Source organism: Melanotaenia boesemani, chromosome 9 (genome assembly GCF_017639745.1).
Source record: "Melanotaenia boesemani isolate fMelBoe1 chromosome 9, fMelBoe1.pri, whole genome shotgun sequence".
Classification (NCBI taxonomy): Eukaryota; Metazoa; Chordata; class Actinopteri; order Atheriniformes; family Melanotaeniidae; genus Melanotaenia; species Melanotaenia boesemani.
Window position 1 is genome coordinate 9,905,474 of NC_055690.1, and position 12,474 is coordinate 9,917,947.

Sequence of the window (12,474 nt, forward strand, 5' to 3'; positions counted from 1 at the left end):
AGTGTTGCTGTTAGTGCTTTTCAAACATGATGGTTTTGTCCGTTGTTAATGCGATGCGGAGAGGTGGTAATAATGCAAACAGTGAATCATTGTGAGACAAGTCTCAGTCATATTTTATATATCTATTTTTAGGTTTTATGTTTGAAATGCTCCAAATTTCTTTCCTGTAAACTAAATATTAAATATTCATATTTATTTTGTTAAAAATGTCTGAGCTACATATTATTTAAGATTTTTTAGGAAATTATGCACACACACATGTCAGTTATCAATATTAGGAGAGTACAGTCACACGGATATCACAATTTTGCCAAAATATAACCTAGGTAATTGTGCTAAGAGGCTACCGATGTGGGAGAGAGAAATCAGATTCTTACATAAGAGATCACAGTTAACAACGTTTCTGATGTTAGCGAAACAGAATCTTTAGGCAGAGGTTTCTTGGTGAAAAGGCTACAGGAATGTTTCAAACCCTACATACCTGCAGTTTCTTGAGCTGCTTGTTGACAGTGGTGAGGTCCTGTCCTGGGTCTACATAGGCCAGGTGACCCTCCAGCTGGCCCAGTCTCTGGTCAAGGCTTTCGTAACTCTGCACCAGCAGATCTGCTTTGTTGGCTTCAAAAAGCTGTCGGGCTCTGGCCTGAGTGGTACTTTCAAGATCCTGCCAGCACTCCCGGATCTCCTCCAGCTTCTTCCGGACCACCGGGCTGAGCTCTGGCTTCTCCTGTATCAGCTGCTGGCCCTCCTGGATGGGTAAGAGAAGGAAAGAAATTCACTAACATGCAAACAATCAAAGAAGAGTTCAATTTGTAGAGTAAAAAGCTCCTAAATGTCACTTTCTTCAACTCTGGTTCAGTGTAAGCATAATGAACATTTGTTAAAAATGTTAAAATACAAAAAAAAAAAAAAACAAAAAAAAAAAACAATAAAAAAAATCATCATAATATGTTTACTTTCCATAGTGAAAATGTGACAGGAACCATCACATATAAGAAGCCGCAACTGCGTTAGTGAAACATGTTTCTTTACATGGAAAAAATAAATAAATATATATATATATATGTATATATATGTGTATATATATATATATATATATGGCTTAAAAAAAAAGAATCACCACAACATTAAATTATAACAATCTGAAAATTTACTATTTGGTTGAATAATTTTAGACCAAAAATATATTTGGTTTCAAATCTTAAAAGTAAATGATCCATTTTTCTAAATCTGATTTTAGAGAAACTGATATGCTTGGAGGTTTCGGGGGTTGGGGGTTTATTCTGGGACTAAGCTGCTGAGAAAAAAAAATCTGAATCTAATAATGACCAGCTGAGGTCAACACATAAAGAAGGCATAAACCAGAGTTATTTCACAGTTTTATTTCATCAACAAATATTCCCTGGATGTTATTCTGGTATAATGATGTGAGGGCGATGTGTGTGTTATGTGTGTGAATACATTAAATCATACTAACTTAAAGAGCCCCATAAATTATCTCACACTCCCTTCCCCCTTCACCCTCTGTTTGCTTCCCATTAGTACCTCATCCCATCCTGAACACCCTTTTTTGACAAACGCACATGAACCACTTTTCTCTTGCTCCCTTTCTTTATTTTTCCTTTTGCCTCCCTTGCAGTGAAGTCTTTCTTTTGTCCAGTAGTGGTAGTTTATATTGATTTAGCTTAGCTTGCATGTTTGTATGTGAGAAAAATATAACACACAAATAAAAGAGATGGAATAAAAACAGCTAAAAACAGACAGAAAAGAAATCTCTGTTTTCCCTACAAACATCTAAAACTGGTCTGGGGCCTCTGATTGTTACACACTTACACAATAATATGATACTTCTAATAATAAATAAATTAATTGTGGCCATTGTGCCATTGTGGGCTGTGTGTCTGAGGGGAACGAGCTGGAGTACCGGTCAGTCATCATGGACTTTGTGGACTGGTGTGAGCGCAACCACCTGTGCTTAAACACCAGTAAGACCATGGAGATGGTGATTGACTTCCGGAGAAGGACACTACCCCACACACCAGTGAACATCCAGGGGAAGGACATTGACCTGGTGGACAGTTTCAAGTACCTGGGTGTTCACCTTAACAGTAAACTGGACTGGTCACACCACACAGACGCCCTGTACAAGAAGGGCCAGAGTCGCCTCCACCTCCTGAGGAGACTGAGGTCCTTTGGAGTATGCAGGCCTCTGCTAAGGACATTTTATGACTCTGTGGTAGCCTCTGCTGTCCTCTACGCTGTTGTCTGCTGGGGAGCGAGCAGCACTGACCGGGACAGGAAGAGACTGAACAAGCTGGTCAGGAGGGCCAGCTCTGTCCTGGGCTGCCCGCTGGACTCTGTGGAGGAGGTGGGTGAGAGGAGGATGTTGGCCAAGCTCACATCCATCATGGACAACACCTCTCACCCGCTGCACCACACTGTGGAGGGGCTGAGCAGCTCCTTCAGCAGCAGACTGAGACACCCTCAGTGTAGGAAGGAGCGCTACCGCAGGTCCTTCATTCCCACTGCTGTCAGACTGTACAACTTATCTGTATAGTCATAATACTGTGTAATATTTATTTATATTTTACTGTGCAATACCCCCATTATCAATGTCATCATATTCTTCATATCCCACCATCACCATGTAAATATGTATATAGTCTGTGAAGTTGTTGTTATATTTTATATATATATATATAGTATATATATATATATCTTTTATATTTATAATGGTACATATTTTTTGCTTTTCTTAGACTTTTTCTTGTAAATAATTTATATTGCACCTTCTTGCTGTGATGCATATTCACCTTATTCTGTCTTTCTGCACTTTATTCTATAACAAGAGCTGCTGTAACAAGTGAATTTCTCCACTGTGAGATAATAAAGTCTAATCTAATCTAATCTAATCTAATCTAATCTAATCTAAAATGATTTTCTATTCAACACCCAGCTTCTTGTAGGAATACACCAGTTAACAACATTAGGACTGCTGCCACATGAAAAAAAGGAAAATGCTATCTTTTCACCACAACCAGCATCCTGACATTCACATGAACATTTCTTTGACACTTGCCACCTTCTTTATCCTTTTTGCAGACCAGAAACAGCCTTCACATGGCAGCAGCAGCCTCCCCTGGCAGAATAGAAGTGGATGCCTAAAAAATTGCTTACTTAGCACCAAAAGAAAGCAACAAAGAGTCTCCAAACTCTCCAGATATCAATCTGCTATGATAGCATCTGTGGGAAGGATGTTCTGTCCACAAAGACCCAACTCAAAAACCCAAAATATCAATTCATAAAATCTTTGTTCCAGATACCTCAGGAGATTCCCTCTCCCCTCCTCCGATGTCGTTTGCCCACTTCTTGACTGCTCAGAGCTCAAATGACAGCACAAGGAAAACTTACTGCATATCAGGCAGCTGATACCCGACGCTAGCAACTATTCAAAGAACTCTGCTTATGCTGGAACATTTCACTAAAACAACATGTTTTTCACACATATTGAAATTAATTGTCTGTTAAGTGTGAATGTCAAGGATTTATTGACCAACAGACTATCTGTGGAGACATTCCTTTTGCATGGCAAAAACATTAAATAGGGTATTCATTTAAAAACAATTATGAAACTGGGCTAACACACAATGTATCAGTTTATTTTTTAACTCACCATACTGCACAACAGAAGCTGACATTCCAGAGATTTTAAGCAAATAAATCACTGGTCTGACTGTAAACTGAATGCCAGTTTTATTGGCAAAGATAAATATTTTCTAACATTTGGTGCTTGGCAGGTGGTAATTTTAGACTCTACGAGGACATTTTAACAGGGAGGCAAAGCTCTTTGAGCAGTGACTCATCATTCATAGAGTACAACAACCAGCCTGAATAAAATCTACACACATGAAGTGTGCCTCATGTACAGAGTGGATCGGACTGCTATGATGAGAGGATTTCTGGTCCTAACACCAGCATGGGTCAGGAATACTCTAGTTCCAAAACGTAGCTTCAAAATGTAAACATTTGCAAGTTATTTTTCATAATTGCAAATATTACAACAACAATTAAATTATTGCTTTTTGTTGTCCAAAACTACAGCAAAAACATCCACACAGACCTTCAGTCACATTACATAAGCACACAGACACTCAGAGTGTAACTACAAGCAGCCCACTCTTGCTGTACTTTCCAGTGTGAGAGGGTTACGTCAGCTTTCATTCTGGTGCTGTGCTTCTCCAGCTGCTGATGTGCATCGTCCTCTGCGGTGAGTGGGAGGGCTGCGTGGGCCCAGGCAGATTCACCCACTAGCTCTGAGCTGCTTCGCCCCACTCATATACCCAGTCTGCACTTCAAAGAGGACAGTGATCTTCCACTACTTATACAAATAGCATCTGCAGAGATCCCACAGTAAACGAGGAAATGTCCCACTTTCTTTTTAAATTTAAACTGCCTACTGTACCCTGGAGAAGTAATCAGTCTTTTCTTCCATATGATCCGTTATCTAAGCTTGAGCGTGGAGAGCTTTTAAGCAGAAAGCCTGTGTTAGGGCATGGTTTTAAACAGAAACAGTTTTTAATAGAAAGGGGGATCACATGAAACATGCTATCGAGTGTCATTATGGAATTAAAAGTTCAAGTGATTTTGACGGTTGATGGATTTAGTGGATTAAATGTCAAGAGTTCCTTTGATGCAGCCACATAGATTTATCCAAAGAGTTTGCAAAGTTTGCATTAAATATGTAAAATCAGTAAGTGTCTTGTAATTTTGATAATAAAGACTAAAAATACAAGAGCACACATGAACCAGAATAAACAGTGAAAGTGGATAAGGGGAAGATGAAAAGGAGGAAGAAGAGTCATGAAGGACAAAGAGAGTGGATTCCTGACAGAGTGCTGATGCTAACAGAAACAGATGGGTCGTCCATATTCTGCTGTCTGGTGTGTATTTCACAGTGGACATCTGCTCCTCAGTGTCACTGCTGACACTCTACTGGTCAGTGGGTCTGTCACACTCAGGCCACAGCAGCTACTGTGTCAATATTTACTCCATGTGTTAAAAAATCTGCTTGTCTGCAGCCTTCTAATAGAGTTAAATTTAGAGAGATGTTCAAATTTTTAACACAAACTCCCCAACAATTGACACATTTCATTAGGAAATGCCCATTCAGAAGCACAGAGAACAGCTGTTGCCCCATCTACTTTTAATGTGCCTCCCTCTCCTCCTCTGTGCTGTTGTAAAAACTTTGCTTACACTACAGGAAAAGTGAAATTGAGCCTTTGTTTTTTTTCCCCATCAATCCTGAGTGCATCTTTTATGGCACTAAAAGCTTAGAAAGCTTAGAGTGCCATAGGATTGCTGTGGCATAGCTGAAAACCTCAGATGGGTTTCTATGATGTCAATGCGCTTTCATATCATATCTTAACATAAGACTGGAGTACAGAGCTGTATGCCGGTTAAGTCATATGCCACAAAGTTTAAACAAAAAATAAGAGCATCATTAGAAAGTGGAACGTTAAAAGCAAAGACACAGCTACTTATTGCAGATCATTTAGAGGGAACAACTGGTTTGAATCATAAAGAAACATTACAATACAAGTAAATACACATACTGACCTGCAGGAAAAAAGAGATCAGTTATGAGCTCCAAAGTGTGTAAAGCAGGGATGTCCAATTCCAATGCTTGAGGGCCAGTGTCCTGCAGATTTTATAAGTTTCACACCGGATTTCCATTAAAAAAAAACTTGAAAAAGCTAAAGAAGACACTTTGGGACGGGCTATATAGTAGGGCTGCAACGATTAGTCGACGTTGTCGACAATAGACGTCAATAACAATAGTCGACAACGAATTTAGCCGTCGACTATTGTCGGCAAAAAAAAAAACAAAAAAAACAAAAAAAAACGAGTGAGACACCGTCTTCTAATCCTATCTCTGCTGAGAGTTGCACAATGCACATGCGCAGAGAGGGGAAAAAAAATACAGAGTGAGACATTGTCTTCTTTTTAAATCTCTGCTGAGAGTTGCACATGCTCAGTGAAGTCCACCACGGGAAAAATATGGTGGCGGACTAAGGAAGAAAACGGCGGCGGAGAACGTTAAAAGTCTGGCATAACTTCATGTTAAACTTAAAAAATAAATTAAATACATGTGAGATTTGTAAAGCGGACCTTGCGTACCACGGAAGTACGTCTGCAATGCTCGAACATTTAAAGAGGAGGCACGTCAGACTTAACAACCTTATGCAAAATTTCAAAGCTGAAAGTGAGATAAGATCCATTTATAATAATCATGAGATACATAATCCGATTGGTCGACTAGTCATTTTAATAGTCGGTGACTAATCAACCGTCAGAATAGTTATTAGTTGCAGCGTACTATATAGTCAGTGCTCTGTCTGAACAAATGACAAATAGCCACAACAAGTCGGATCTTTAACCTGCATATAAAGAGACCAAACGCAACAGGTCAACGCCTGGATTTGAAAGTGAAATTGATAATAGTCCCATAATAATTACCAACCATAACCCCCTACCTGCACCATTGAGCACTGTATCCCCTGCCAGCGCCCCCTATCAGTACCACTTGGCATCACCACCCACACCTGTGTCTCTCCCCATACAGTCCATTATCACGAACAGAACACAGATATTCAGTAAAAAGTCCCACAGAAACCCTGCTAACCTCACGTCAATACAGACACTCAACAGGGCACCCAACACACACCCAGTTTCTAAGGACACTCATCCTGGTCCCCTGAATATGGCCCTGCTGAACGTCAGATCACTTTTAAATAAGTCCTTTCTTATAAATGACCTGATTTTAGACAACAGCATTGACTGTATGTTTTTAACAGAGACATGGCTCAGCACAGATGCCCCCATCACCCTAATTGAAGCATCACCACATAACTACAGGTTCACACATACGGCCAGGAAAGGCAGAAAGGGTGGTGGGACAGCCTCTATCCTGTCATCTTCCATTGGTTTTAAAGACATTTCGTTTGATGAATACTCCTCTTTTGAATATCACACCATTGTTTTTAGCAGCCCACCTGTCCTTGGAGTAACAGTATATAGACCTCCTGGAAGGTGCTCATCATTCATTACAGACTTTTCAGAGCTGCTCTCAATCATTCACAACCAGTATCAGAGGATTGTTATTTTAGGTGATTTTAATTTGCACATAGATAATCAGTCAGACTCTTTCCCCCAGGACTTTTTAAATCTTTTAGACTGTATGAATTTTACGCAGCATGTCAGAGTACCTACACACAACAAGGGCCACACATTAGACCTTGTTATTACTTATGGACTGTCTACCAACATAACATCAGTTGTTGATTTAGGTGTTTCTGACCATTTCTGTGTCTTTTTTAAGGTTGAAGGTTTTATGAAACAAGCTATCCCTGAACAGACCATTAGGAAACGCTGTCTTAATGCTGAAGTGGCTGCAAACTTTACTGATCACCTTCACAGCGCCCCAGCTTTTATTTCCCCCTCATCCTGTGATTTTATTGTTGACCATTTTAACAGTAAATTACGTGCTACCCTGGACAAAGTGGCCCCACTAAAACTGAAGAAAGTAACAACAAAACCAGCTCCTCCCTGGAAAACTGAAGATATCAAAAAGTTAAAAAGGAACTGCAGAATAGCAGAGCGGAGGTGGCGAAAAAACAAACTAACAATAAATTATCAAATTTTACATGAACACTTATGTATATACAACAAAGCTGTTAGAATATCAAGACAGGCCCACTTCTCCAAACTCATAACTGACAATAAAAACAAACCACGTGTCCTCTTCTCCACAATCAACCGCCTAATTAACCCTGTTTTTAACAATCCTGCTGATACACCCACTGATGCCAGGTGTGAGGAGTTTGCAGCCCACTTCACAGATAAAATAGAGAAAATCAGATCTGACCTGTGTCAACATCACATTGTAGATTTTAAACGGTCTGGGGCTTTGTTTGCTTGTGAGGAAACACTGGAGAGTTTTGCCCTGGTTGATGCTGCAATGCTTAGGGATGTTGTTTCACAGTTAAGATCTGCAACTTGTTTTTTAGATCCCATCCCTACTGCCTTTTTTAAAACTGTCTATGGCTCTTGTGAGGAGGATTTACTGAGCATTGTGAATTGCTCTCTCCAGACGGGCGTCTTCCCTTCCTCCCTAAAGGCAGCCGTGGTGACCCCTGTTCTGAAGAAGAGCAATTTAGATGCCTCAGTCTTCAACAACTACAGACCAGTATCCAACCTGTCGTTTTTAAGCAAAATTTTAGAGAAATCTGTTTTTTATCAGTTAAATTATTTTTTAATCTCACACAATAAATTTGAGAAGTTTCAGTCAGGTTTTAGGACCAATCACAGCACTGAGACGGCACTGGTCAAGGTTGTGAGTGACCTTAGGCTCAATACTGACATGAAAAAACTCTCTGTCTTAGTGTTGCTTGACCTCAGCGCAGCCTTTGACACAGTTGACCACACTATTCTTTTAAACAGACTCCACGACATGGTTGGCCTCACTGGTACTGTTTTTAACTGGTTTAAATCCTATCTAACAGATAGAGAGTTCTTTGTTAGCATGAAGGAATCCTCGTCCAAGAGCTATAGACTGACCTGTGGTGTACCCCAAGGCTCAGTTTTAGGCCCCACCCTTTTTAATCTTTACATGCTTCCTCTTGGTACTGTCATCAGGAGACACGGCATAAATTTCCACAGCTATGCTGATGACACACAGTTATATGTTGTCGTGACTCCTGATGAGCACGGGCCCATTGATGCCTTGTTAGATTGTATTTTAGATATCAGAGGGTGGATGGCAGAAAACTTCTTGCAGCTCAACCAGAAAACAGAAGTTTTACTGATTGGACCTGAAGCTGAGAGAGAGAAACTGGAGGCCAAACTGAAAACATTAGCACTCAACCATTTTAATCAAGTAAAAAACCTGGGAGTGATTTTAGATGCAGATCTCAGTTTTGAGCCACATATTAAAAACATAACTAAGACTGCTTTTTATCATCTGAAGAACATCTCCTGCATCAGGCCTTTTCTCTCTCGAGCCAGTGCAGAGACACTTATTCATGCTTTTATCACATCAAGATTAGATTACTGCAATGCTCTTCTTTCTGGTCTTCCAAAGAAGTACCTGAACCAGCTGCAGCTTGTACAGAATGCAGCTGCACGTCTGTTGGCAAAGACCAGAAAGAGGGTCCACATTACACCCATTTTAAAGTCTCTACACTGGCTCCCCGTCAGCTTCAGAATTGATTTTAAGATTCTTTTATTGGTTTTTAAGTCTCTTAATGGTCTTAGCCCACCTTATTTATCTGATTTGCTTTTATCTTATGAGCCCACTAGACCCCTCAGGTCCTCTGGTACTGGCCTTTTAACTGTTCCCAGAGTAAAAACAAAAACCCACGGCGAGTCCTCTTTTTATTTCTACGGCCCTCGTATGTGGAACAGCCTGCCTGAGGACGTGAGGGGAGCACCTAGTGTGGATATTTTTAAAAACAGACTCAAGACCCACCTTTTTAGTTTAGCATTTTAATCATTACTTTTATTATTACTATTGTATTTATTCATTTCTTTATTTTACTATCTGTAAAGCACCTTGAGTTGCTATTTGTATGTATGAAAGGTGCTATATAAATAAAGTTTGATTTGATTTGATTTGATTTGATTGTCAGGAGTTTAACATACTTGATATGGGCAGAGTGCTGCATTCTAATGTTTCATGTGCAAACATACAAACACACTTTTCAGTAGAAATGAAAAGAAAAACCTTTGAACAGACTATGGAGTGTGTGCCAAAACTTGTGCTCTTGCTGGACTAGTCTACTAGTTTAAATAAGAAAAGCACACATATTTACATAAGAACACAGCTACCAGATTTGGACAAACCAGCTGTTTAAACTAGATAATTTATCTGCAGAAGGCATTCTGTGTGATTTATTATCTACAGTGGAGCACTTACATTTGACCAAGGAGTTTGTGTCTAAGACTCTAATTGGACTTACATGTGACGGCACGTCTGTTGTGTTAGGACAGAAATGGTGTTGCCAGTAGACTTCAGGCCATTTTCCCTCACAGTACTGTGTGGCACTGTTCACTCCATAGACTTGAGGTTGCGGTAAATGATGTGGTGAAAGAGATGAGGATAGTGAATCATTTTAAAATACTGATGGACAAGGTGTATTCTCTTTCTAACATGTCTACACTACAATAATCTCGGCTAATAGAAGTATTTGTCATGCAGTCAGAGTATTTAAAGCGATGCCGGAGCGACCAGGATGTCTTTCTGAATTGAGCAAGAGGGGCATTGAGAACAACTCTTTTCTAGGTATTACACTTACTGAAGGAAAAGCCAGTGACAAAGCACTAAATACTAGGCAGTTTTTTAAGTGTGGTCAAAAACTTAAAGCCTTTGTCTTTGTCTACAGTACTGGCCTGAGGATGCAGGTATACGCAAAGGACATACTGAAGCTGAGTCACTCTGTCTGCGCTTCAACATAGACTATTTCCATGCAGTGACCCATGTCAACAGCGAGTGCAACAAATTGGGAGTAAAAATCTTTCTGTCATGGTGGCTGCTCTGCTGGGCTTCCAGTCCATTGATTAGGCTCATTGGCTCCACCTGTAGTTCCCTGATTGCTCCCTTGTCTCACCTGTGCTCTGCTCTACTTAAACCCTCTCCAGTCTTTGCTTCCTTGCCAGATGGTCAACTGCTCTTGCCTTGTCAAGATCCAGCCTTGCTTCGTGTTCCTGATTTCCTGTCTTTGACCCAGTTACGCCATGGATTTCTCTTGCCTGACCCTCATTGGATTATCTTGCCCCAAGTCTACCTGGATATCGAACCCTGTTTTGGACCAACCATGGATTCTGGCCTGCCCCAGATAAGTAGTCTCTTTCCTGCCACTCTGTGTATGACCTCTGCCTGCTATATTGACAACGCTGTTTGGATTTTGGATTGATGCCCTTATATTTGGAGTTTTTGCAGATTCCTGAACGCCACAGTCTTCCTGGATCCTCCCTCCTTGTCCTGTCAGACTGTTCCAGTTTCCCTGCACTTCCACCTGTACAATAAATCACTTTTTGCCTTATCCCTTATATTGCCTACCCCTGTTGTGGTTGAATTATTGGGTCCTCTGGGAAAACCATTACACTTTCGTGATGAACTGAAAGAAGTGTGTACAGTTGTGAATACCATCCCCATATCAAGCGCAGAATGTGAACGGGGCTTTTCACAGATGAATCTGATTTGCACCCCAAACCGAGATTCTCTACACACTACCACCATCTCTGACCTGCTCTTTCTCAACATTGTCGGACCTCCTTTGACCAAGTTCAGTCCAGTCACCTTGTGAGGTTGTGGGTAGCAAAAGGACACAGAACTGTTACTGAGATACGGAGCAAGGTGTGGAGCAGGGAGGAGGATGAAGAGGTGCACCTGTCTGCGTTGTGGGATTTACTAAACAACTAGTAAGGTAAGCAATGGTCCTGCAGCTAATACACTTATAAATCACACGTGAAGAGTTTAAAAGTAATGTATAAATATGAATTGGCTTGGTATTTTGACTGTTGTGTGCCTAAGCGTTGTGTGTGTGTGTGTTCTGGTATTGGTGTTGGCCTCAGTGAACCCTGGTCTCACACTGCTGTTTGTGTTCCGGCATAGTTTGATGTATAGTTACATCCAGTGTTTAATTTTTAAATCAATCTACATTAATACATCAACTTGCCATCAATTGAATTGATCTGTTTTATTCATTATATATATATATATATATATATATATATATATATATATATATATATATAGAGTTTGAGTCTTAATCTGTCAGATGCTAATTTGCACTTTATGCTGATGACACAGTTATTTACTGCTTTGGATCAATGTTTATACAGACCATTGAAACCCTGCAGAAAGCCTTTGTTGCTGTTCAGCACTCTTTGCTTTCAAACTCGTCAAGCTTGGTTTACTACCTACTTACAAATGTACCCTAATTACTCAGAGGAGTGGTGATTCTTACACTCTCCGATCACATGATCAGTTGTTGCTTTCTGTTCCACATGCTCGGTCTGAATTGGGCAAAAAGGTGTTTTTTTTTTTTAAATTTTTTTTTTTTTTTTATTATTTTACTCTCTTAATTGCAAGATTGAGATTTGTTGAGACTGATTCCACAACATGCAGTTGTTTTTCATAATTTGCTTATTTTGTCTTTTGTGTTTTATTTGGTACCTTATGTAACTGTTTTTGTATTTGCTGCTGCCTATCTTGGACCAGGGCACCCTTGTAAAATAGGTTTTTAATTGCAGTGGGATTCTTTTTTCCTGGTTAAAAGAAAATTTGTATCATGATCAAACTTGAACACAAAATAGAGCTGAGCAAGTGGAAAAGCAACTTAGAGGTCAACAGAAACTACCATGGAGCTGCATCTCTTATCAAAGTACCAGTAAATGCTTAGCCAGATTATCTGCTAA

At 40.0% G+C, this 12,474-nt stretch overlaps 1 protein-coding gene across 5 annotated transcripts in view; it reads right to left on the minus strand.

Moving 5' to 3' along the window:
• LOC121645573 (spectrin beta chain, non-erythrocytic 1-like) overlaps window positions 1–12,474 on the minus strand; it is a 101,093-nt gene that overhangs the window by 17,099 nt on the left and 71,520 nt on the right. For all 5 annotated transcript variants that reach the window (XM_041994071.1, XM_041994069.1, XM_041994070.1 and 2 more), the window contains one exon: window positions 482–745. In XM_041994071.1, coding sequence (XP_041850005.1) covers window positions 482–745 — 264 coding nt within the window. The remainder of the gene's footprint in view (window positions 1–481; window positions 746–12,474) is intronic.